Below are 27,383 nucleotides of genomic sequence, written 5' to 3' on the forward strand. Positions count from 1 at the left end.
TAGCATAACGATGTTGCTATGGTAATCAATACACTACACGAAGAGAAAGAGAGAGAAACGAGATCAGAAGTCTTGGGTGAAACAACAGCTTTCGCCTCAATCCCGTATATTAAAGGAGTCAGAAAAAAAAGAGGTGTATCCTGGGCCAAGACGATGTTAGGACTGCTTTTCGGCCGATCAAAACACTTGGTGATGTGTTCAAGAAACCTAAAGAGTGCCCAAGCGAGAATCTAGTGACTGGAATTTTTACAAAGTCGAGTGTAGATCGTGTTGGTTTGCATACATTGGCGAAAGCAAAAGATCTTGGAACTCTCGGGGGGCAAAGCTCAAGCCTGGCACAAGATGAAACAATGAATTGGCAATTAAAGAGCACGCGGAAACGGCTGGACATGATATCCATCCCAGATGTGTGGAAATACTAGAGCGTGGCGTTAGCAATCGACAAGAACGCTTACTCTTAGAATCTTGGCATTCCACCGTAAATACCGATGCTGTAGATGAGCACCAGCCCCTCCCTGGGGCCTATTTGCCTTTTATTGCGTCCCTAAAGGATCAAATTAAATTTAATTATTCCATTAGTCATTTTACTTTGACGAAGATAAACAGAAAGCTGTCGAAAATTTAGTTTTATACTTTAATAGCATCAGTTTTAGGTCAGATCCAACATTTTTTAAGGTTTATTAGTCACCATAAGTGTGATCGATAAACCGGAAATGACCATAGGTCAAAAGGTAGGTTGTTTAATTGATGACTTTCTGGTCGTTATGACAACACAAACTTGGTGCTAGAGGCTACTACAATCTTTTTATGAAGGGTCTTTCTTCATATAGTGCAGGTTCCCTGGAACAATGCGTTCTTGTTGGTAGAGGTATCAGCTACACTTCGTGGCGAACGTTCTTTGCGTGCACGTTCTGATAGTTAAATCCTTGGAAATATTATCTGCGTAAGCTACTCTGAAATTCGAGGGTAAATAAAGTAATGTATGTATATATGTATGCGTCACATGAAACTGTATAAGCCGTTAACAGGCGTACCACTGATTAGCAAACTAAACGACTTTTTAACGCCATTTCCGTGGTTTTTTTTCTTTTTTTTTTTTTTACTCTCATGGCAATATTAATTAAGTATGGTAAATTTACATGCCCATGCACTAACCTATTTTCGTTTAAGCATGCTACCATCACCTGAGGATCATCGTTTGGTAACATCCTTAACAATAAATAATTTACTGCGTCTATTTTAGGAAACATACGGCTTGTTTAATAAACAGGGCTGTCAGGCCAGTGACGTTTATGACTTGGTTTTATTCTAATCAGTTATTAGAAAGTTCAAGACCCACGTATAAATGCTTCATTGCGATTCACTTACTGTCAGTTTTAACTGTATTTTATGACAACAGAACATCTGAATTGACTTGCTCTGGAACTACTTCATTTACTTAATGTTATGAGTCAATTAAGAGGAACCAGTATTTACTTATTTTATGACAACATAATATCTGAAGCGGCGGGTTGACTTCGAATTCAGAACAGGAATCTTTTCAGCCGAGGTGAACCAATTAGTTTGTGGTGTCGAGGCAGAAAAAACTTTCTTAGCTTTCGTAGTCTACGGCTCGGTGACTTGAAGAAACTTCTGTAGATATGAAGGAATCACCTTGTGAATATTTGCTGGACGTCAGCCCCAAAGTCACTGAATTTGCAGATCTTCGTTCTGCTCACATCGCTAATTGTGTCTTCAACAATTTTCTGTCCTATACCGCCATCATGTTGAACATTGTGACAATCCATGCGATAAGAAAAGCTTCGTCGGTGCCAAAGACTTAAAAAACATTGCTCCTGAGTCTTGCTGTTTCTGATCTTGGTGTTGGTTTGTTAGGTCAGCCTTTATACACCTCTGTTCTGGCAAAATTGTTACAAAAACAAAACCCTGGCTGTCATATCTATTTGGTTTTTGGATTCATTGTAACTGTGTTTTTGTTCGCCTCTTTCTTCGGTGTTGTGACCATAAGTGTAGACAGGTTCTTAGCGACTCATCTTCATCTCAGATATCAGGAACTTGTGACTCACAAGCGTGTTGTTGCTGTGGTGATCTCCATATGGCTGCTTAGTGTGTTCCTTTCTTTGACGCCGTCCTGGATTTCGCTCGATATCTACTCACTTATTAGGTTATTTCTTGACGTTATTGGTTTTCTTCTTACGACCGTGGTTTACATCAGAATTTATTTTGCCGCAAGACGTCACAAGAATCAGATTCAGACCCTGCAAGCACAGGGAGGAGCAGAGAATGGCGAAATGACAAATTTTGCTAGCCTTGTTAAATCTGCAGTCGGTGTTTTCTACGTATATCTCGTGTTTTTGGTTTGTTATTTGCCTTTCTTTATCAGTGTGGCAGCCGTTGCAATCAACGGCTCCAGTATTTCCTTAAAGAGATTTTCCCTTTTCTCATGGACTCTCTTATTTCTTAACTCATCGTTGAACCCACTAATTTATTGCTGGAAGATGAGACACATTCGACACGCTATCATGGACTTATTGCGGAACATGCCATGGTTCAGAAATCGCGGAACACGCTAATCTTAAGGCCAACCACCTTCAGTGTTTTTTATCAGTGTTCAATCCAGTAATTTACTGTTTTAAGATGACACAACAACATTCAGTAGGCTATCATTAACATTCTGCCGGGGGAAATGTAGAAATTGCACATCACTTTCCATAAGTAGCAGTTTAAAACCATCCAAAGAACTGCTTTAAAATGGTCTCCCTTTCACATTTGTTGGTACATGGTTAGGGAACATCGATGTAATTTGTTGTTGGTTTTAGCTTTTTGGTTTATCAGTTGTCTCTAAAGTTTTCCTATATATGGAGGCACCCTTAAGATTGTAATTTTTAATTGATTATAATGTCAATAAACATCGAGATATTCTAACTTGAGTTAGATTTGTTGTGGCTATTAATATCATTTTGATTACTGCAAAAGCTTTTTATCCTCGGTCTTATAGTTAGTAGAAGTTTCACATCATACGGTATTGATTCCCTAAAACAATCTGCTCCTACAGGAAACGCGTTTCGGGAGCACGCCACATGCGCAGTACATGACACTGGCAGCAGTTTGCAGGTTTACCATCGATCAACTTTCTGAACACATTGTCCTTCCCTTTTTTTCCTTTGAAAATATTAAACGACTTTAGTCGTGAAATTTCTTGTATGCAGGTACTAACTTGTTTTCGACCAACATCCTTAGTATGTATAGGTAAGGATCTTTTTTCCGTTGTATTCGTAGCGATATCTCATTTACCACGTCCAAGAAATCCGAAATTGAAGAGAGTTTTTTAGGTTTTCGCAAAACATATGACATGGTTAATAGACAGCATGCACACATAGATAAAGGCTAGTGACATTTTCCTTCTTGGTTTTAATGTGATCAGTAACTCACTGACTGACGTATATGCAATCAGCTGTTTCATCTCAATTGGTCAGTTAATATCGCTTGTCAAACTCATTTGTCCTCAAAATTTATAATATTTATAATATGAAAGAGCGAGTTCTAAAATAATCTTTTAAAAAAAATTCGATTGATGTCATGGTACTGAATTTATCGAAGTCTGCGAAGAACGATGGCGTTTGCTCAGATAATTTAGTCTCCATAGACAAACAAGTTACCGCATTTATTCGATTAACCACCCTGGGCGCTTATTAAATATTTGGACCTTGAGAGCGGGCACTTATTCGAAGCTGGGCGCTAATTAAATTTTTACCATTTTCAGCAGGTGTAGCGTGTTTATTCTGCAACAAAACAATAAATAGTAATGACAAAACGCGAGGATGTAACAGAGCAAGGTTTCTGTAAAATACTCGGAGAAAACTCCGTCTTCGGGGATTACTTATTAGCACTCATTCAAGTTCAGAGGGAAGGGGGGGGGGGGGGTGGAGTAAGGGTGAGCGCTTATTCGAGTTTGAATGGGAGTGGTAGGGAGTGAGGTGGGGGAGGGCGTTATTCGAGGCTGGGCGCTTTTTGACTTTTACTGCCTTTAGGATGGGCGCTTATTCGAGGTGAGCGCTAATATTTCGAGATGGGCGCTAGTTCGAGGTTGGGCGCTTAAGGTCATTCCCCAGTACTGCATTGCGCATCCTTACTGCGCATAATTTATGGCGTCATTAGCGCGCGTTCGTGCACGCGCACATTGAAAACATGGCGGATTTGCCTTGATATTGAGTTCTGTCAGTTGAAAAATGGCTATAGCTCACTAACGAGCTCGGGCACCCCAAATTTTTTACTAATTAATCATTAGCTTTACGTGAGAAAAGACTGGTCTGATTTCTATTGTTGAAAGTTGACTAACTAAGGAAAATAGCAGCTGCACTGTAGTCTTTTCTATTTTGCAGTTTGATAGCCGTGGCAAACAATTTGGTTCCAATATTTTAACAAGGATTCAGCTATCTGTCAAAATCAAACTTAAAAAGTTTATTTGTGTCTGAAACAAGTATTGACTGTAGTTTGAGGCGTGTTTTCATGAGTCTGGGCTCACAAAGAGTTTTTAATAACTTGGAATGCGTTCTTGTAATAAACATTTATTATATGGCTGTGTCTCACAAGGACTGGAAACTACCGAATTCACGAATTTGATTGGCTGAAATCGATATTCACCACGGTCTAGATTTTCCCATCTAGACCGGTTTCATTTTGCGTTGAAAAAGTAGCAAATTCAATACAAAAATGTTCACCGTTTTCTTTTATTTTCTTCTCAATCATTTATGGAAGTTCCAAAAAGCCTGATGACCAAAAAAAAGTAAAGAGGACGAGCAAATTTCGGCAGGTTTAAGTTAAGTTCATCTCCGTTTGCGAGCGAAATGTCAGCAAACCAGTTAGATTAAACGAATTAAAGTTTTCTTTTTTGCCATATAATAAACATCTTGTTAACCGAGCTAAATCGGTCTGTATGGGAGAATCTTGACCTTGGTCGTGTGTACAGACCTCACTGCGTTCGGTCTGTGCTCACGACCTCGGTCAAGATTCTCTCATACAGACCTCCTGCTCGGTTAATAAGAGCTAATAAATAACGCTAAAATGGGACATTTTCAATGCCTCACTGCTCCTTAACGAGCATGGGCACCCCCTTTTTTATTTTATAATTAAAGTTCTCATATGATAAATATTCATCGGACAAAGTTTGAACAAAAATCCATGTGCAGTTTTATTTCAGGGGAATTACGTTAATGGAATAAATAAAGTACCTCTATGTGCAAGTCAGCCTTTTATCATATACATAATAATGCCAAGATAAGGAAATTTATATTATTCAAACATTGTAAGATTCCTATCCATGCATTTATAGCCTCTAAGCTTGATTATTATAATTCCCTTTCGTCAGGCCTTCCGAAAAAACAGATTCAGAGACTACGGTATGTCCAGCATGCAGTCGCCCGGCTTCTCACTGGAACTCGGAAGCACGATTATATTACGTCTATGTCTCAAAAGGTCACCAGCATATTTGTAAAAGGCGGTGTTGTTGTAATAAGCCATTTTGGCAGCCTTTATTTTCTGATTTACTTGATTTTTTGCCTTCCGAAATTCGTTCCAATTGGACATGATTTGAGTTTCTGATAGCTTTTTCTTAAGCCTGTCTCTGAAATTCATTTTATTTTTAGAACTGTCGTTACCCATGGTGATTTGGTGGAACGTGTACGTTTGGTTTTCAGTGGGGCGTGTTTTGCGCAAACACTTGACCAAAGCCACGTGGACACGAAGTGTATATTGGCGATCGCTACATTACTGTGTAAGTAACCACACTGTTCAGATTCAAGATATTTTGTTTATTATTATTTTTTTTGTTACGAGGACTGTAACCAAAAGAAATGCGAATTACTTCTGATATCGATACTCAAGCAAAATCCACTCCTATAATAATTCTGTAATTATTGTTGTAAATAATAATTATTCTGAAATGTACATGAAATTCGCGGCAATTTTAACATTAGTGCTAATGATAATTTTGTGACTAATGTTTGACAGTATTTTTGTACCTAATGTCAAGGTCAGTTTGTAATTCTTGCAAGTGATAATCCTGCATTAGGGGCTAACTAGTGTCATTTTCCAAGTAGTGCCAGTCACGGTTTTGTAAAAAAAAAAAATCAATGTTCGTGAACGTTTTATAATTCACGGAATTAATTAATTAAATAGTTTTAATTCAAGTGTTGGTTAGCTATGGCTACTATGAGTTCCAAACTTTTTAAAATTGCCTATTAAAGAAACAGTGATTTATCAGCTGTTTTTCAAGTTTAACCCAATGCAATCTGTTCCGCTTTTCTCCAAGTTTGCCCACCCTTTTTGGCCTTCCTCTTTTTGTCTTGAGCCTTAATGAAAGGTACACTGCGGTGACAAATATGACAAAAGTGTGTCAACACGATAAGAGAAAGAAAAGTTTCAATGTATTAGCAGTTTCACGTCCTTGAATTGGCGCTAAAACATAACGAGCTTCGATCAGCCAGCGCTAATCTACCTTTCGGCAATGTCTGCTTCGCAGACGGAAATTACCTGTAACATGCAGTAGATAGCGTTTACTTCGCAGGCTACCTTTCGTGAAACAGCCAGCGCTGTAAATAAGCACAAAAGGAACAAAACCGACGTCAACGTTTACGTATCTTTCTATTGAAGACATGAGTTAATCACTAAAACAGTGTTTCTGCTAACCACATGCGGTGAAAATAGATTGATACAAGTTTATTATGTCAATACACTTAGTTACAAGAGTCGTCTTATGAAGTGTCAAGATCTGCCTGAGCTCACCTGCTAGTTTACAGGTATTACGCATAAAATAAAATCAATTTAATTTTATTGTGAACGATCCTAAGTTGACTTTTTCTTGGAATAATGGAACTTTCATGAGTCAAGCGTTATGAAATTTATCACGAACTCAGCCTCTGTTGTATTGAAGGTGACCACTTTTGCGTTTTTAACTAAAAAATGGATAAACTGTGAAGCTTCTATCATTATCTAAATAAAGGGCCTGCATGTAATTAAACTGACAGCTGAGAATTCAACCGGGAAGGGGGAGGGAGCTCTACTCCCTATATAATGCCCTTTACCGGGAGGCTCCGCCTAAAGGAGTACCTTTTTTGAGGCTTCAGGTATATGACATGGTAGGGATTTTGCAAGTTGAGGTATGATAATCTAAAAGGATAGGGAAATCTTTCATTTGGCTATTTAAAGTGCCTAAAATTAACAGAACAGAAGTACATTATAGCTGCATCATTTCATTTTTAGGCACTACATGAAAATGACAAGAAGACTTATTTGTTTGGCGATTCATTCACAATACGGACCAGTCATGACAGTATGTGAAAGGGGAACCTTTTTTCAACTAAAGGTATACAAAAGGGGTTCCTTTTCTATTTAAATTGGTGCACAAAAGGGTAGGGGGTTAAACCTTGGGGCGAAGTCTCCCCGTATAGAGCTTTGTAGAGTACCCGCCGGGAATTCAACAAAGTCTTAACTGTCAGCTAAGAAATGACCGGTCTTTTAACTGACAGCTGACAGAGGAATAAGCCGAAATTTTAGCTGATATAGCTGAGGAATCACTAAAGCTTTGACTGATGATTGAGATTCCAGGAATCCATCCAAACCCTCCCTACGACCTCCACATAATCAACATAACATTACATCATAGTTACACGAATTTCATCTACTCTGGGCTTACCCTTCAAAATACTATCAGCGAGAAATTGTTTTTTTTTCGATCTCAATGCTGCCATGTAATATTCTCTGTTTGTCCAACGCAAACATTTGTTTGACCGACCAAATTTGACTAGAGTGTCATTCATTGGTTGATCGATTCGCTCTTTCGGCGTTTTGACTTTACCTTAAAGAGAATAATTCTGCATAATATAAATGCAATCGAAGAACATATTTCGCGGTGACACGATATTTCTGCTAAACAGAAATGTTTTATTTTCTATTTGCAGTTGTTCTGCTCCGTTTTCCGTGTGTTACAGGCCAGCATCAACGCCTGATCCAAGGTAATCGTGGTTTAAAACAATCTAGTAATCAACAGGGATTATCATACGCCAATTTTGTAGCTCACAAGTTTCACCATCTTCAAGGATCGCTTTTGGACTATTCTTGTGAAGTTGTTCAGGACGAAGAGTGCGCTTTTGCCTGTGTTGATAATGCGCCCTGTATTTCGTTCAACGTTGCTTCGTCGCCAAACGAAAATGGAACGCTTCGCTGCGAGCTGCTAAGTGAAGACATGTTCAGAAGTCCTGAAAAACTAACCGTTTCACAACAATTTCACCATTATAGCATAAAGGTAAGTGGTGATTTGAAATCCAGCTCAATTCAACATTTAGCCATTATTACGGAGATTGGTTTTACCAGCAATGATGTGCATTGAGAGGAACATTCTCGTTGTAAAGAAAAGGAGAAAAATCAAAATGGATAAATAAAATAATTAATTAGTGGGGTCATTTGCAGGAGACCATTCTCGCGGGAGCTATTTCGAGGAAAGAAAATTGCATTTATGCCATAAATCGTTTTAAATCTTTTAAAGCAACATAGGAGATAGAACAACATATGCACATTGAGTTTTGCCCAGATTAATTGAAATGGGTAATGTTTAGGAAAGCGAATTGTAAATGCAAATCAGTTTCTTTGGCCTTACCAAGTACAGAACGAAAAATATCTTTTTCTGCTATCGAAAGAAAGAAAAAAAAAGAAATTATTTCACCAATGATCTCAATTTTTAGAAACAGGTGATACATGAGCCCATACTTCAGGACCTCAAGTTAAACATTGGTTCCTACTTAAATTTTCAAAAGATGGTAATTATAATTGATAATTTAGCCAACGCAAAAATGCTGCGAAAAGTAAATAAAAGCGGGATGCTGATTAGAAGTAATAATTTCGCGTGATGTTTTGTCGCTAGAGACCTTTATGAAACCAATTTTGATACTTTCTCTGATTTTCTCGTACATACTTGTTACAACAACAATGTATTTTTTCAAGGTTATTATTATTTTATTATTATTATTATTTTATTTTATTTTTTTACTGTAGACACCTTGCTCAAGGAATCCTTGCAAAAACAACCGCAGCTGCATCCCAAATTACGAAGACGATCAATATCATTGTGTTTGCCCGGCGGGCTATATAGGCCTTCATTGCACGAGAGGTGAATAAAACTAGTATGTTCATTTACAGTCATGCTGTTGTTTAGTAATCGCCTTTTTGAATTTTATCAAGTATGAGTCATTTTTATTAGAAAAATTATAAAGAGATTGTGTTTGTTTTTATTATTGTCTTACTTAATTATTTAGTTCAGCTCTTACTATATTCATGAAAGAAAGAGTTGTTGTTGTTGAGGTTTTTTTTTTTTTTTGAAAAAAAAAAAAAAAAAAAAAAAAACTATCAGTGTTTCGCGAGATATCAATAGACCTATTAACCGATGTTACGTACGCTTTTCCGAATTTCTTGGAGCCCCTGAAGAATACCCGGCCTGCCACCATTTTTCTCGACTCTACTTGTACACATAGTACTTTTTTAAAAGAACGAGGAATGCGTACGAATGAATGAACCCGAGTGGCAGGGTATTCTACCACGGTTCTTTTCTTTATGCCAGGGACGACGCGTGCCCCCTGGGTCCCATATCTTTCATGAGTTTTGCAATCTGTTTTTATGAGACTACGAATATTTACTTATTTGGCGCGATAAACTGATCTATGGAGGTGGTTGTTTTGTTCGTATGAAAAATACGTAAAATTGCATCTGCTTTCGCGGAAAACAATTGGTTTTGTCGATAGTAAATCTGTTCACTTTAGCTTTTATGCTTCCGCGGTAGAGACATCACACTTGAAAGAATTGTATTAGCCTCGAATCTATTTAGCTTGAGTAAAATCTAAGATCGTTCTTTAACTTCTATCTTTGTCACTTCTAGAATGTCTAGCTCCCTTAGGAATGGAAAACCATAAAATAACTGCGGCACAGATCTCAGCGTCTTCTCAAGCTGATGGAAATTTTGCCCCACGCCACGGAAGACTACATTACAAGGGTATTGGCGGCGCATGGGCAGCAGGGGGGATTGATGCAAATGTACATGAGTGGATTCAAATCGATCTTCGTGTTGAGGCAAATGTTACTTTTGTGGCAACCCAAGGGAGATACTGGAACCCCGACCAACGAGTGACCGAGTACAAGTTACAATACAGCAAGGATGGACTTTCCTTTCAGGTTTATAAGCAAGCTGGAGATAACTCATACAAGGTGAGGATTGGGGTGGTTTTCAGAAAAATGTTACATCCTCAGTTTAAGAATCAAATAGTCACCGCGTATATTCTATTTGAAAAAAAAAAAACCGCTTCTGTTTAGAGACTCGTCCCAGACTATTGCTACTCTTGGAGATAGGACATTTAAGGGGCAGCACCAAAACTCTGGATTGAGTCACTTATTTCATTTGTAATACCTCTCAGATTGGCTTTCTATTGGTTAATTGATTGTATAATAAACTATTTCTTTAGTTATCACTTCAGTTTTATTTTAATGTTTTTTATCATTTTTTGACGCGCACTTGAAAACTTATGTTGAACTTGCATTTGCTTCATAAAAACCTTTGCTATTACCATTACCATTACCATTGCCATTGCCATTGCTATTGCCATTGCCATTGCCATTACCATTACCATTACCATTGCCATTGCCATTACCATTGCCATTACCATCGCCATTGCCATTGCCCTTGCCCTTGCCATTACCATTACCATTGCCATTGTCATTACCATTGCCATTACCATTGCCATTGCCATTTCCATTACCATTGCCATTACCGTTGCTATTGCCATTGCCATTACCATTACCATTGCCATAGCCGTTACCATTACCATTGCCTCTGCCACTGCCACTGCCACTGCCATTGCCATTGCCATTGCCATTGCCATTGCCATTGCCATTGCCATTGCCATTGCCATTGCCATTGCCATTGCCATTGCCATTACCATTCCCATTACCATTACCATCATTACTGCCTATACCGTTATCATTGCCTATACCATTACCATTGTCATTGCCACCGCCATCGCCAACGCGATCGCCATCGCCGTCGCCATCGCCATCGCCGTCGCCATCGCCATCGCCGTCGCCATCGCCATCGCCGTCGCCATCGCCATCGCCGTCGCCATCGCCATCGCCGTCGCCATCGCCATCGCCGTCGCCATCGCCATCGCCGTCGCCATCGCCATCGCCGTCGCCATCGCCATCGCCGTCGCCATCGCCATCGCCGTCGCCATCGCCATCGCCGTCGCCATCGCCATCGCCGTCGCCATCGCCATCGCCATCGCCATCGCCATCGCCATCGCCATCGCCATCGCCATCGCCATCGCCATCGCCATCGCCATCGCCATCGCCATCGCCATCGCCATCGCCATCGCCATCGCCATCGCCATCGGAGAGATTGAGAAATCGGCATTGAAAAAGAGTTTGTTCAATTTATTGTCTTTGCAAAGTACTTATCTCACACGGATTTATAACATTCTATAAGGAGACTTTCTCTTAAAACAATTAAAAGTGAGTTTCAATAACTATCATATATAGGGTGGCAAAAGTCCAATAAAAAGCAACTAATTTTCCCTTTTTACCTTCACGGAGAGACCCTAGGCAGATATATAAGCAACAGCCTCCATTTTGCGTGAAAATAGACTCAGATATTTGTCCGCGGACATTATCTGTTCCGAGAGGCAGACAGTTTTTCGAGAGCGTAGCTCGAGGAAAACCTTGTGCTTTGAGGAACAGATAATGTCCCAGGACAAATATCCGTGCATATTTTCGCGCCAGAATGGAGGCTATTGTTTTTTTATTCTTGAAATATTTTTCGCAACACGCGCAGTTTTTAAAATTGGGGAATATCACTTGGATATTCGCCAGTTTTAGCTGGGGGATATTCAGTCATGTGACGCGTTTAAACCAATCGCGCTCGAACGAAAGTATTTGATGAATTATAAGAAATGCTGATTATTTTATATATTTTTTTTTATCTCGTAGTGTTTTGAATTCTGTAAAAACGAAATTTCGCCCCGACGATCTTCAAACACTAGGTCGCGTAGACCATAAATAGTATCTTAGCCAGCGTCGGGTCGAAACACGAGATCATTTTTTTATAACAGGAACGTTTTTCCCCAACAGCGCTTTCTCTGATTGGCTACTTCGATATCAGATGACATTTAACAAATGAATAAAACTATGTCCGGCCAAAAGACTCTGAGAGGGCAATATTGCAAAATCTGCGACGTCACAGGGTAACAGTGCATGGCTACCCGCAAACTTGACGAGACGAGGCCGTCGCTCGTAAATTCCTTTGATGTCTTCAAATCTTGGTCGCTCGTCGAGAATCCCTAGGGAAACAAAATTAGTCATTTCAATCAGGAACAGTCTTTTTGTGTATAATATAGACTCCATACACGAAGTTATTGCAAAAGTAGTGTGTATCTAAGTTTATTTTATTTATCACTAGGTGTTTGCTGGAAACAGTGATCAAGACACCGTCGTGAAACATCCTTTGATTCCTCCGATCGAAGCACGATACATCAGACTGATACCCACAGCATGGAACAGTCACATCTCCATGAGGATGGAACTCTATGGATGTTTTGGTAATTAGCCTCTCTTTAAGGACGTTCGCGCCAATTGTTTCTGCGCATCCTTACTACGCACGCAAATTTACACACCACGTCATGCATGAGGGTGCGCGCTAAGTAATAAAATGAACAATGATAGGACAGATGGCAATGCTATAGCTTTGCATGGATTTAACGATCTTGGACGCTCGGTGACCCCTATTTTTCTTTCCGGAACAGATTTTATTTAAAATTATCTCCACAGTGTCCAAAAATGAACAAAAAATAAATGTGAGAAGTTAAAAAAAATTCCTGCCATCTGGCGGCTGCAAGGCGCGTGAAGCTATGGTCGCTAATTGCGAACTTGTTCTTTAAGGAACCTCACCAGTTGACTAACTTCACTTAATACGTCCACTTAAACAATATTTGGCACAGAACATTTCACTTCAAAGATCTAATTGCAATATTTTTGGGCTTACAGACACTGTGATCTTATTTGTCAACGAAGCCCGATTTTTTCGGATTTAGGGTGTTCTTCCGGGCATGTTCTCTGCAAAACGGAGTCGGTGACCCCCCATTTTTTTTTACATTTCTGACATAACTAACTCATCATCTTACAGTGGTAAAAGTCTCAGAAAAAAATCAATGTTGGAAAATGTTCCTGCGAAAGTGCTTAATCCTCAACAATAATTAAATTCCTAAATTTCTGTATCCACCCCATGATGCAAGTGCCAAAATGTGCGCCTTCGATTTTTTTGACCGTAGATAAAGAATTCCATCGTATTGCTTCGGTAAGACAGTACAGGTTTGATGGCTGCTTGTAGTGCGGACGCAGCAAGCGTATGCTTTTGGTATCACTTGGCTCTATTTAAACCGGGATGGGGAAGTCCCTGTGCTGACTTTGATTATCCATAACGTTTACGGTATTTAGGGACGGGTCAAAAGTATTGGTGGGGTGGATGGGCCAGAGCAGAGAGGGGGTTGATCATCAGTCTTTGAGCCCTTGGTAATGGGTAGGTCATTCAGTTCTTTGCTATCCAGGTAGGATGGGAGAGGCTAGGGGGGGGGGGGGGGGTATAAGCCATCCTATTTTATGGTAAGAATTGGTTAACATTTAAAATAATAATTACTTTCTATAATTAAAGTCTTCATGCTACTGGAATAGTTGGTTATAAATTTATTTTTTTGTACGCATCGAGCCGAAATGATCATTACAAAAGCTACAAATTGTTATTCGTCTTTTGTGAATTCATTTATAATGAAGTTTCCATCTAAAGCACGCTCTGGTTGGCTGAAACAGCTCCTTCATCAGAGAAGAGATCCACACTAGGTTGACTTTCAAATTTTTGCCTCGGAACTTTGACAAATCTGACTAAAACAAAACTTCCCATGTGACTCAGACAGACGCAATGGAAACTAGCTATTTGTCTGCAGAAACATAGTTTCGATGGAGGCTATTGTTAGAAACAGAACAACAGAATTGTTAAAACTTTACTACAATATCAAGTTTTGCTATATTCGCTTACTCACGTAACGAAATAAGCAAATTCTCAATCTAGCGAATGCTTCGATAAAAGACATATGTGTTACTTCAGAAGTAAAACAAGGACAGAAAACACCACTTGAACTGTCTCTGTTTACGAGGAGAAGCTTTATTTTTGTAAAAACGCTCTTTCGGGAAATAGCAATCTCCGGTCGTCTCAGCGAAGTGAAACCTAACAATTACAACGCTCACCCGACGAATGATCCCCGACACCTCTCTCGTGTTCTACCGCTTCGTGCGTGCCTTAACAGAACAGAACAGAGCACGCACAGTCGGGGCTTCTTTATTTGTGAAATAAAATGTAACTTATGATCTGTAAATCTGCACGAAAGTTAACGAACGAGCAAGGAGCCCCAGTGCAGAAAATTTCCAACTGACTACACTGTTTCGACATGTTGGTCTCCCGGAACACCAAATGGCAAGTTTGTGTCAATATCTGAAAATTATGTGGGAAAAATTTGTTGTTTTAGGACAATATGCTTGGAACATAATTTTTCCATGGCAGCCGTACTTTGGCAGGCATTTTCTCTTCTTGAGGTTTGATATTTTCTTGTTTTTATGAAATGAAGTTATATTAACTGTATATTAACGATCATTTGCCATTTATTTTACTGTTTAGAGTGCCTGGCACCTTTGGGAATGGAAAACTTAATAATAACAAACGCACAGATATCAGCTTCCTCTCAAAATGATTCAGACCATGCCCCATACTACGGAAGACTACACGACAAGGGTAATAACAGCGCATGGGCAGCAGGGGTGAGTGATCTGCATCAGTGGTTTCAAATCGATTTTGGAATTGAGACAAAAGTCACTTATGTGGCAACTCAAGGAAGACATAATACCAGCCAACGGGTGACCCAATACAAGTTACAGTACAGCAACGATGGAAATACATTTCAGGTCTTTAAGCGCCAAGGAGAGAACTTAGATGAGGTTAGAAGATATCCTTTAGAAGACGAGAAAAAAATCGAACATAAAAAGCCAGCGGGAAATCAGCTGGTGTCAGACAAACCAGATGTACTGACAACGTCTAGAAACATCACAAAACAACTTACTTGATTGAATAAAAAGCATCCTTCTTCTAGAAATCCTCGAATCGTTTAGGTTTAATTGAGAAGAGCCAAAGCAGAACAAAGCAATGAAATAGACCTAATTTACGATAGCCACCTTGTTATTTAACATTTTTTATTGTTAATTAGGCATGTGATATTTGAGGTGGCAATTTACTTAAAATCGAAAAACTTCAATTGGTATCCTATTGTTTCTGATACCTATCCACACTTTTCATTAAGTATTGTAGTATAAAATACTCTATATTGTTGGTAATTCCGGTGCATCTCTAGAAAAGAAATGATTGGCAAAGCTAACATGCCAAGAAATTGATTAACTTTTCAAAAGTAAACATAATAATGAAACAAATATTCCAAAATTTGGCCTTCCATAATCATTTTGGAACAAATGTTCCACTATTGGAATGAGCCGATTTCCCAAGAACTGTTTTTTCACCCTGGCTGACCGCATGATAATTTACATTATAATCTAAAAAGGTATTTATTAATTAATTTGCACTTTTTTTGTACTATTTTACTATAGTTTATTGTTTTTATCACATGAATGAAGAATAGAGTCAATCAGAAAGCTGGCAAGTCATTGTATATTAAGAACTGATGCGCAGTATTCAACACGCACGCCTCGGTGAACTGAAAAATTAATATGTTTGGGAAGGCTCCAAGCGTCTCTCGCAATCTTTGCAAATCTAGATCGTTAGCGGTGGATAGAATCAATGTACGATTCCCTGATGTCAAAATGTGGTTCGACAACTTCTTGTGAGTCTGAAGCATTACATAAGTAATATGTACATACGTTTGTTTATATTCGTGTTCCTACAGGTGTTTGTGGGAAACAGTGATTCTGACACCGTGGTAAAACATCACTTAACTCCACCAATCAAGGCACGATACATCAGACTGATACCCACGGCATGGAATCACCACATCTCTATGAGGATGGAACTCTACGGATGTTTTGGTAATTGACGCTTAAGTCAAACCCTCAAACTCAACGATAACTAATTTTTACTTGGTTGTACCTGTTACCGTCGCCGCGATTTTTGTTATGTTTTCCGTTTGTACGCGCATTCCTTCCGTTTATCTCACTGGCACGTCGTCAGTATTCTGTTAGGTTTTTCCGCATAATTCGTTTTGTTTCAGTCCCTTTTTTGTACAAGTTTTACAGTACATTTGTGCATTTCCATCGTGTGCGTGACAGTCATCTAGTTTTACAGTCTCCACCACTGTCCCTTCATCGTGTTCCTTGTCATACAACATCATACATCGCTCTCTCCGCACTATATCGTTTAAATTGTACATTTCGTGGCTTCGTAATTAAAGTACATGTAGCGCATTGAACGCTGACTACAATGGTATCTTCATCCCAGGAGAATAGGCTCTAGATTATTACATCAGCGTGTGCGAGATGTGGGAGACTGGTCACGAGTAAGGAAATTAAAAAATGATGTAAAAACGAGCGAACCGGAAATTTATAGCAAAGTTTTTCTTGTGACCTTATTCGTTTCTTTTTTTGTTTGTTTGTTTGTTTGTTTGTTTGTTTGTTCGTTCGTTCGTTTTTTTTTTTAAGAGAAGATCATGGTGCCTTGATCTATTCTAGCTCTGAGTAATCAAGGTTTCGGTAAGCGCTATCGGCCGAAGCCGAAGGCTGAGGGTAATTAACAATTAAATCGAGGTGAATGGTGGCAAAATATTCTGTAGCTATTCACTGAGAATGAAAGGAATAATTGTTTTAGTTTATACACACTAAGTGATCTCAACAACAGACGAAAAGGAAACCATTACAAGTCGATTTAATTGACTTCTCAATTCATGCGTGGAAAAAAGCGAGTTTATCATTGAAGTGCGTTTTCGGTTACAACAAAATCGTTTCATTTCCATTTCTTTATCAGATATTTAACTTTCTCCCCTTTATCTCCAGCGGTGTGAAAAAACCTCTTCCCTGTGTTTCGGAGAAAACAAGGGTTCTATGTTACATACCTTTGCAGGAAAAACAAAAGTATCAAGTTACAAAGTTGGTGTAAAAAGTAAAATTGTAACGATTGCTGCTTCAATTTATTATTGAATTTAAAATGAACGAAAGTAAACGTAAATCACTGGCCAGAGTAAATTTGAAGGCTCTCATGACAAACATTAATTGTAAGTTATTTTTGGACCCTGAATGAAAATAACACACATGAAGCAAGCACATTACTAAGAGTATATCTTATCAGGGTTTCCTTCCGTTCATTTTCTGCAAGGGGAAAATACAAACCGGGAGTGAACCGGGCAGGGGTTCTGGGACCTGTGTGACTACCGTGCCAGAGCTATCAATTGCACTCTGATTGCCATTAAAAAAAAAAATAAAAAAAAAAATGTAGAGCGTGCTAAAAAAACGTGGAAGTAACGCTTTAAATTATGTTAAAAAGCCTCCCTTCTATGAATGACGTCATTAATTATAACTTTAAAATGGCAACGCGACTTGTAACTGTGTTAATAGTATACATGAAAAAATTACTCGATTCTGATTGGCTGCGGAGACCAGTGCAGTTCAAGTGTAACACCAATGCAAAAAGTGTAACATCAGTGTAAATTACACATCGTAATTCTGGATTATGATTGGCTCAAAGACAATAGGACGTTTTCTAAGTCAGTGATATCACGTAAAATGATGACGAAAATTTTGTGCGGTAACTTTGAAAAAAGTCTTTTCGAAGGAGAAAAAATGGCTATCAGTAGTCAGATATAAGCCATGCTGGCCTCGTTGACAGTTTGTCGGTTTAAAACGCAAAAGGTAAATTTCTTTCGTACTGTATCATGTGTGATAGTCCGGTGAAAGTGGAACTTGCGTCTCTCAAGAAAATAAGTAATCACACGGTTTTTCTCGTTCAATTTGGAATTATTTACACTTGCGAGGTTTTCAAAAAGCCGAAATTGCACTCACCGAAGCGGCCCGTGCGATTTCAGCTTTTTGAAAAACTCATACGGTGCAAATTAACTCCAAATTGAACGAGAAAAAACGTATGATTACCTATACATATGTATCGGATGTCGTTTTCATTTCGTAGACGATATGCAAGCTATTGGTATGGAAAGCGGTGCCATTGTAGACTCCCAAATAACTGCTTCTTCGGAAAAGAACGTCTACAGCAGTCCCAAACGAGCGAGATTGTATATTAAAGAGACTGATAGCTATTCGTGGGGCGCCTGGTCAAGTCTGGCGAAGGATGCGAACCAATGGCTTCAAGTTGATCTTGGTAAGATAACGCCGGTGACACATGTGGCTACACAGGGAAGAGATACCTTGGATCAGTGGGTAAGGAAGTACAAGTTGCAGTTCAGCGACGATGGAGCATCATTCTTGTTTTACAAGAGACAAGGAGAATCTTTGGACGCGGTAAATAGAAATATTATATAAACAATAGCCTCCTTTTGGCGCGAAAATATGTTACGATATTTTTCCGCGGACATTTGCATGATATTCATTCAAGTTATATATGCTATTTGCCGGCAGAGAGGTCCGTATAGTGAAAAACCTGTGACCTCAGTTATAGCTTTTCGGTATCCGGACCCACCCTAAGCCGATAAATAATGTTTTTTTTTCTCTCTCTCTCAAATCGCTTTTTTTTTTTCCTAACTCACGAAAACGTTTACCGTGACCAGTTTTGCTCAAGTCGAAAACCTGTAATTCCGATCAACCGTAATTATCTGATATTCGTCGTTTCCATCGAAAACCACCATAAAGGAACCTTTCGCGTGTAGTAAAAAGCAACATGGGCTGCAACAGTTTTAATCGTAGCAGTAAAGAATGCAAGAAACCAACTTGTTCACCGAATAATTCAAACTTTGTCCCTACAGAGCGCAATCAGTCAAACCTCTATTTAACAAATCGAATGTGGTTTATTTAGCGTTGTCTTTACTCTTATCGACAACGATATGCGTCATCACAGTGGTCAAAATGTTGTGGAATCACGAGGTGCAGCCCAGTGAGTCCACAAAAAATTTGAAACAAAATAAATTGAACCAACCAACCAACCAAACATGAACAAAATAAACTGAACTTAAACACGAAAACCTCGTTTTGTTTGCTTATTGTTGTTGTTTTGTTTTGTTTTGTTTTTTTTAGGTTTTCGATGGTAATAGCAATCGCAACACCGTTGTCTATCACCACCTAAATCCACCAATCACGGCACGCTTCATACGGATAAAGCCAACATTATGGCAGAATCATATCTCCATGAGGATGGAGCTCTACACTTCTCGAGGAAGTTAAATTTATTTATTTATTAATTTGTTTATTTATTTAACCCGGCAACCGCACAAACAAGACACGCTCAGTTATTTCCGTTTGTGATTTGTGCTTTTTTGTTTTTTGTTTTTGTTTTTATCGATTTGTTGTTTCCCTCTAGGAGGGGAGGAAACGGTATAAAAATAACAAATAAAATGAATACCGCTGTTTCTTCATCCTTAGTTTAGTAGGTTTTATTCAACTAAGTGGTCATTAAGGTAGTCTATAATGACATGAAAGAAAATGACCTGAACGTCAGTTTTAAAGTATTGAAGCTGTTGACCCCAACACTGAACCGAACAAGCAAAAATTTTAGCCAGAGGGATTTCCTTGAATGTTTTCACTCGTTTAACAATGTAATGCACCATCTGATGATGTAATCAGTACTAATCCACTTTGGTTCTCAAATGTACTTTTGTCAGATGTAAGTTTCAAAACGTTGTTTAAATCTTTTTTACAGATGTGTAGCCTCTTGCAATAGAAGGACGTCATACTTAAACTGCAGGCGTACTACGACACTGGACAATAAACATTAGCTGAGAACTCGATGGGATTACCGTGTAGCACGAAATTTTCGCTCTTTCTAGTTTTTGCGGTTTTTCCACGATCCGCAAAAAAATGTTCCCACAAAAATAACGTTCCCGCAAATTTTTTCCTCGCAAAAATTTACACCACCGGCGAAATTATACATACAAACCTCACATGTAGAATGTTGTCGATGCCATTGATTTAAAACGTATCTTAAACTAAAAAAATGATGAAATTGCCCATGGTTCACCACAGATGTAGCTGTTAAAATGTTTACAGAAAAGGAACAAGATGTAATGGTAATGGGGTAACTGATTACCGTGTTCGGTAATATCGGGAGCCATAATCAGGGACGGAGACCGTAAGTCTTGGGATCCGTGCGCACCTATGATATGGGACAATTTTTCTATTTTTAGAACAAATCGCGCCATCCTGAAGTCATATATCCGCGCGGATCCACGCACATGTCGGGGGTTCTCGCGTGGATGTTGTCACGTTGCGTGATCAAATTGTGAGAGTTGCGAGATTCTCTTGCAGATTTTTCACAGAGATGGCAGGGAATAAGGCAAGGAATAAGATCCAGGGCTCTTGTATGTAGTTTTATCCTCTGAGCTAATGGAAAAGGTGAGTTTTTCAAAGTCGAAAACAAGACTTCGTGCTGTGAATGAATAATATCTGCTCGCGCTAGTTGAACGCGTAAGCTTTTGCGTTTTTTCTGTGAAGAAAAGTTATGAAAGAAAACTCTGGTATCGAGTTAATTTGAGAGTTTTCCAAACAATGCTTAATCATAACCAAAACCTGTTTTTGATAGTTTCTTATTGTTTCTGTTTGTTTGGCGAGTTTGCGAAAGTTTTTGAGTAGCTCATTTGCATAGTGCAGGCAGCGCGTGCACTTTCAAGTCCGAGTCGGTGTTTTCAACTGTCAACAAATCTTGACAAAGATTTCTTTCGTTGTCTTTTGCGCTGAGATGCTGCAACAATTTTCACCAACGCCAAAAGGCTACTTACATCATGTGTGTTTCTTTAACACAGTGAAATTTTACAACGAAAATGAAATAGACAAGGAGTTTTGATATCTCAACCAACAAAATCTAAATCGTTGTTCGGCTTCATCGTAACTTTGCCGATTATTTCTGCTGTATTCACATATTTTCAGCTAAGCTTTTAATATGTTCTCAAACATTTATCAACCTTAAACATATTTCAAAACTAGAGATATTATCTGAGTTCGATGTACGTTTTCACACGAAAGTGCGGGAGTCCAATGTTTTACTGACTATACAAAGCACATGCACATCGGCGGGCGCTCTTATTCATCGACGACAGAAAATTTGTTCGAGTTTTACACAAACAAAACTGAGCAGCATCTACAGACATTAACTTATTGTCACTCATTGGGCCTTGATGAAACATTAAGCGTTGCTTACAATTCGGGCGAAACTCATACTTGCAATTAATTTTTTTTACTTTTCGGTCGCGACAGACTCTGGCGAAATCCTCGCAAGCGTGTGGTAAGAGGACGGAAACTTTGAAGTCCTGAGACGCTGCTGTATCCAGATATATCCAACTAGTTTTTTGCTGTGTTATGGAAAAACTGTTAATCTTCAACATATATGAAACTTAGAGTGGGGTAAAGTGGAGCTCTTGTAAAAGAAGCAGCGGAACATAACTTTGTCAATGATATTAAGCGGGACATAACTAACCATTGTCTTACTTCACTCAAACTGGGGCAGTTTTCGACGAAAATACTGAATTAATATTCCGACAGACATGAACGTATTGAGCTCTGGGCCAAAAGCATCAAACAGTTCGAAAATTTCGGACGCCATTTCCCCGCGCTTCATCCGCAAAAATCCTCCCAGCGTGTACGCGCGTGTGCCGCACATGATGGCGCAATTTGTTCTAAAAATAGAAAAATTATCCCATATCATAGGGTCAGCCCCAATACTAGAAATAGCGCGCTTACGGTCTCCGTCCCCGATTATGGCTCCTGTTCTGGCAGAATGCAAAAAAATTCGCCCATCTGCAAAATTAATAAACTCCCGCAAAAACTTTGTGCCACACGGTATCTTGCTAAACTTCTATGTCCCGTTGTTAAATTGTTAGTAAATTACGACCTAATCAAGACTGATGCCGTGTTTTCACGAGAGAGGTTTACTACGGTTACTGCTTACCGAGGTTTCGTAACCAAACCGCAGTTATTAGAGAAGCTGTTTACACGAAACTAATTAACTAAAGTAGGCCGTATATACAACGGACGGTTTGAGGTTTTCTCGGAAAGCAAGTGCTGCAATGTTCCTAAGAAACTATTGGGAAATTATAAAATTTGACTCTACTCCAATGCCGAACGCAGGTCGTTGTCAATTTGCTTGCGGTGATGTCGAGCTAAACTCTCCTTAAATGTAAAGCTTTGAAGATAAATAGTAGAAAGAACATTTTGATATGTCGCTGAGCCTCCTCCCTCAAAAAACCTGAAACGGCATCTACCACGGAGCCCGGGCTACGTAAATGTTTACCGGTACTTTTTCTTATTCGGGGCGGCTTTAAATTCTAATATTTACTTTTCTTCTCCATAGACCTCAATTACGATTTTTTTTTTTCTCTCTATTTGCGGTAGGTCTTCTTCTAGTTGCGCCTGCCTGTACACTGCTACTAAGCTACTGAGCTGCTAACAGAAACGAAACGCTTAAGGCACCTGACGATGAAAGGGAAACAGCAGTCCGGGATTTCTTTGCCTAAACATCAGTTTATTTAGCATTTTTGCCCGTTGATTTGAAACCTACTTACATTAGGAGGAATTTTTGTCTATTTTCAGTGGCACCCAACGACCGTTTTCTCTCGAATGCTTTTAAACGCTGTTTTAGGCTATCTGGAGTACTTTTAAAACTTTAGGTAGCGCTAAAAAAGTTATATCCGTTCGGTAATTCTAGGGGAACTTGAGTATTCCCGAATTTATTAGGGCTTTTTTGTCCATTTCCCGAAAACCTTAGGTCTTATCGCCTTTCCGAAAATGATAGCTGACCATTTTTCAGTACCCAAAACGACATTTTTAACAGTCCGAAAACAACAGTCATTAAATTTCTCACATCAGGAAAGTTCGAGGTGACAAGTCTCTTAAGAAAATCAGAGGGGATTAAAGGCCTTCCGAACAGATAATTTACCGAAACAATTCGTTGGGTGCCCCTGTATTTTTCTCTTCTTTACGCGCTGCACGCGCGAACACTTGCTGCCAAGATATCGCGACAACGTCTGCTTTTCCTCGGTTACTGTCGGTTACTGAGTTAGACCATGCCTGATGAGGCGTTCAACTGTCGACAAACATAGATTGGCTTACTTTTGATCTTGCCGCCATTTACCGAGGTTTGCTACTGTGTTTACACGATTAAAAATTTCACCTCAGTAAACTTAAAACAAAACCAAGGTAAAAATTTTCTCGTGAAAACACGGGCTGAGTAAAGCCATTGTTAATCAACGTAACGATGTAATACTTTGAAGCATACCAAATTTAGTTTTAATTGCCAAAAAACCAAAAATGACTCTGGTGACTTCCATTTTCATTATCGAATTGATATTAGCTTGTTAAAGGGGGTAAGAGGGCAGTCTGGCACATTTCTGTTGGCTCTGAGGGTGCTCCACTTTTTTTTTGCTATCTGAAATAAAATAGTCGTGTTGTAAATGTGGTGGAATACGGTCTCTTCTGTATAATATACGGTATTACATCTTACTCAAAAGGACAAACTGTTCTTATCGAGCAGACCAACTAATACATATAGAACTGTTTCGTGAACGTTTTTCCTACAGAAACATAGAAGCACACTCGACAATGCCAGTGTTTCAGCACGAAAGGAGAAAAAATAGAAAGGTTCGGTCAACAAGCGGCAATATAGCACAATCTTTCGGCATTGTCGGGAACGTTTTTGCTTTGCAACCTTTCACGAGACACCTGTAAACAAGCACCCAGGACCCGCGGCACCTACAAGTAATGTTCACGAGTCAACGTATCGCTATATCGTAGAAATAAGTTTACCATGGATTAAAATAGTGTTACCGCTGACCGCATGTGGTGCAAATAGATGGATAGATACAAGTTTATTAGGGAGCTCAAGCAAACCACGACGACGACGGCAACGAGAACATCACTAAACAAAAGGTTTAATAAGCAAAACAATAGCTGTGCACGTGCGTTATAGATCTTTGTACATTTCTTTACCGTCCTCCGCAAAACAAGAACGTGAAATGATCAAGTTCTGTGTCGTCTACGGAACGTAGGCGAAGACAGCTAATTTTTCGTACTTTCATTTGGAATTGAACGTCGTCGTTGTGCATTTGGCTTAAGGACGTTTTCAGAGCCATTGGCGTACCGAACAGATCTAGGTAAAGTCTGCATACGAGCCAAGTGGCTCATCAAGCAGGAGCTTATCCCGGTTTCAGTAGCATGAAGCGACTAGGAGTATTTCTACTCCCCCCTGGATGGGATGCTAGTCCATCACAGGGTTACCTCCAGCATTAAATTCGCCGGTACCCATTTATACACCTGAGTGGAGAGAGGCACCGTGAAAGTTAAGTGTCTTGCCCAGGGCTCGAACCCAGACCGCTCGCTCCGGAGTCAAGCGCACTAACCATGAGGCCACCGCGCCTCCCCCGACAATCGCGAATTTCGCTTGTAAAATATAAAATCATTTTTTACTAGGCGTCGTCCTAGGCATCGTCGTCGTCGTTGCTTAAACTCCCTGTTAGAATGAATGGGTCCAGCGGCTATTGTGACGTCTACCCAGGAAGGTTAAATATCGCACGTCCCCTCATTTCCTTCAGGCTGGTGCAATACATATTTCGAAAAGTGCGCAGAAATGCCTTCCAGAAGTGCTATCTTGGTTTTTTTTTTTTTTTTAACCGCGAGGCCATGGGCCGAGCGCGGTTCATGTTTTACCCGTGGTTTATCATCTTTTTTAACCGCGCGGCCATGGGCCGAGCGCGGTTCATGTTCTACCCGTGGTTTATTTATTTTTTAACCGGTTCACGTTCTACCCGTGGTTTATTAACTGCGCGGCCATGGGCCGAGCGCGGTTCATGTTCTACCCGAGGTTTATTAGTGCAGAGTACATTATTGGGATGGTTTAGGGGGCTGCTGTTCGCTTAGACACAAAAGCACTAACGCCATAAGGTGTAAACTTTAATGTTTGTTTAATTAACTAATTTCAATCAATTAGCCTCGCGGGAAGGGGGACTGGTGCGGTAGGTACCCGAGTACATTACGCAAAACGTTTCATACTTACGTTGCCTTCTTTGATAACATGACAAAAATGCATATATGGTTTTGCAAATCTCATGCTATTCTTGCGGTGCCATTCTCTCAAGAACAAAAGCAATTTGCTCCAAACGCATGCGCAGATTAGTTAGCGTCAAAGTCGACTATATGTTAGGTGACAGATACATTTCATAACATATAAGACGCATGCGTTCTAGCATTGCTACTGTGATAAACTCCGTTCTCGAGTTCAGATGTACGGTTTTTTTAATTTTTTGTAATGAGGGATATCACACTCTCGTTTTGGCTGAGGAGGCAGTTGTATTTCAGGTAACGTCAGTTCTCCTTTTTTAGTGCAAAGAACGTTACTGTGACTGCGTATCTCCTGGAATCTTCCCTAGCTCGATTCAAGAAATGTCGTGTGCTGTTTTATAACTATTGTGTGTTTGCCAGGGTTGAAAGAGAGAATCGGAACACATTGCTTCTCCTTAGCAGCTTGTTTGTTTCCTCTTCTATGAAAGGGAGCCCAAAGATCACATTCAGCCGAAACTTTCCCGCGTTAGTTACATGTAAAGCTAGTAGTACTTCCTGAAACCTCCAATTAATTTCATCAGTCGATGAGGCGACTCGCTCACCGATGCAGGATATAATTTTGGTCAAGTAAAGATCTCTACCTTCAATACTTCTCATTGAAACGCTCCTCAGTTGTATTACTCGATAGCATTGTGTATTATGCACCTATCAATGTTAAGCCGCTGGGGGGTGGGGGGGGGGCATAGGCGGGGGTTTTGACGTAACAAGTCTGCCCGTGGTTGGAACTTTTGATCATTCGTCGAGCCCCGGGGGTCGGAACTTTTGACTTCAACCGTTAGTAGACTGAGCCCTACCGACGCCATCTTGCATATCCGCAATATCCGCCATCTTGGATGACCGAGAATGACTGGAAACAAACTGTACAGAATTGGAACAAAACAATATTCCAGATCGCTAGCCGTGCATGAGATGCTCAGAAGTTTGGTGTGGAACTGAACATTGTTGCAGACATTCTGTAAACAAGGCCTTTGTTACAGATCTTAGTTTTCCCTTAGTTAAAGGTTAACTCCATTGCTAAACATCATTGATTTGTATTTTGAAAGTTGTGTATGGAAACAAATTTCCGAATCCTACATAACGTAAGACTGTTTTTAATTTAAGCTCAAGTGAATTGAAATTATGAAACATTTTACAGGATATTCACCTTCACACATTCTATTTGTAATGCATGTTGTTTCTAAGCATGGTCATAATTTTAGTACTAAAACGAAATTGAATTATTGAACTTCATCTTTATGAGCCTACCATGTGCAGTGTATTATTATGATTTAGTGAATACATCTAAGATCTTGAGTCCTCTTATGGGGCTTTTTTCATATTTCTCTACTACAGATAGAGGTTAACATTTTATTTCCATCGTTTCTGTTTAAAATGTAAGTAATTAAAATGTCACGATGGTGTAAGACATTACCCGTTTTAAGAATTTCCATGTTTTCAGTCTTGTTTAGTGATATAAGTTTAGGCAATCGTCACAATTTTAATATAAATTAGATGGCATTTCTATATTAAACAGACGTTGCATTTTGAAGTTGTCGCTTTGTAGCCTTTTATTTACAACTTTTTGAAGTTTAATTCTTTTTTTGACAATCCTATACTTTTTTCTAGGTAGAGGTGGAGAATTTGCATTTTTTTTGAACAACACTAATATCCCTGGGATAGGGAATTTGCACTCTTTTGACCAAGGTTAATTTCCCTGAGGTCGGGCATTTGAACTGAAAAGATGATCGGAGTTCAAATCCCCCGCCTTTGCCCGGCCTTTCCACACCCCCCCCCCCCCCCACCCCTCCGGCTCCAGCGGCTCAACATTGATAGGTGCATAACTTTGATGTGGCTTTATTGTTTACACCAACTCGGCTGGCAACAGAATTAGAACGCACTATTCCGTAATTCCACAAGAATTAATCTAGATAATTAGATTAATTCTTGTTTATCAGTGAAATGAAAATTTACGTTTTGAATCAAGCAAAATCGTTCCTCTTCGACTTTTCAGCAGATATTTAAGACCAGGGGACTGTAAATATCGAGAATTGATTTTCAAAACTGAA

The 27,383-nt window shown here is 39.4% G+C and overlaps 1 protein-coding gene and 1 pseudogene across 1 annotated transcript; both read left to right on the plus strand.

Moving 5' to 3' along the window:
* Window positions 1-1,047: 1,047 nt before the first annotated feature.
* On the plus strand, window positions 1,048-2,981 carry LOC110051856 (adenosine receptor A3-like; annotated as a pseudogene).
* Window positions 2,982-7,724: 4,743 nt separating this feature from the next.
* LOC110051863 (lactadherin-like) lies at window positions 7,725-19,649 on the plus strand. Its single transcript, XM_089292653.1, has 8 exons — window positions 7,725-8,302; window positions 9,049-9,163; window positions 9,926-10,251; window positions 12,491-12,629; window positions 14,756-15,072; window positions 16,029-16,167; window positions 18,254-18,582; window positions 19,312-19,649. Exons 1-8 carry the CDS (start codon window positions 7,937-7,939, stop codon window positions 19,456-19,458), a joined length of 1,878 nt encoding a protein of 625 aa, XP_089148779.1. The 5' UTR covers window positions 7,725-7,936; the 3' UTR covers window positions 19,459-19,649.
* The last annotated feature ends 7,734 nt before the right edge of the window (window positions 19,650-27,383 follow it).

This window comes from Orbicella faveolata, unplaced genomic scaffold (assembly GCF_042242905.1).
Source record: "Orbicella faveolata isolate gen_17 unplaced genomic scaffold, um_ofav_v1 contig_24, whole genome shotgun sequence".
NCBI lineage: Eukaryota > Metazoa > Cnidaria > Anthozoa > Scleractinia > Merulinidae > Orbicella > Orbicella faveolata.

Bases quoted from the DNA above. Each gene is read 5' to 3' on its own strand.
- LOC110051863 (XM_089292653.1), top strand. From the start codon at position 7,937: ATGTTTTATTTTCTATTTGCAGTTGTTCTGCTCCGTTTTCCGTGTGTT. The intron at 10,252-12,490 runs GTGAGGATTGGG...ATTTATCACTAG, and splicing joins CTGGAGATAACTCATACAAG to GTGTTTGCTGGAAACAGTGA. The intron at 15,073-16,028 runs GTTAGAAGATAT...GTGTTCCTACAG, and splicing joins AAGGAGAGAACTTAGATGAG to GTGTTTGTGGGAAACAGTGA.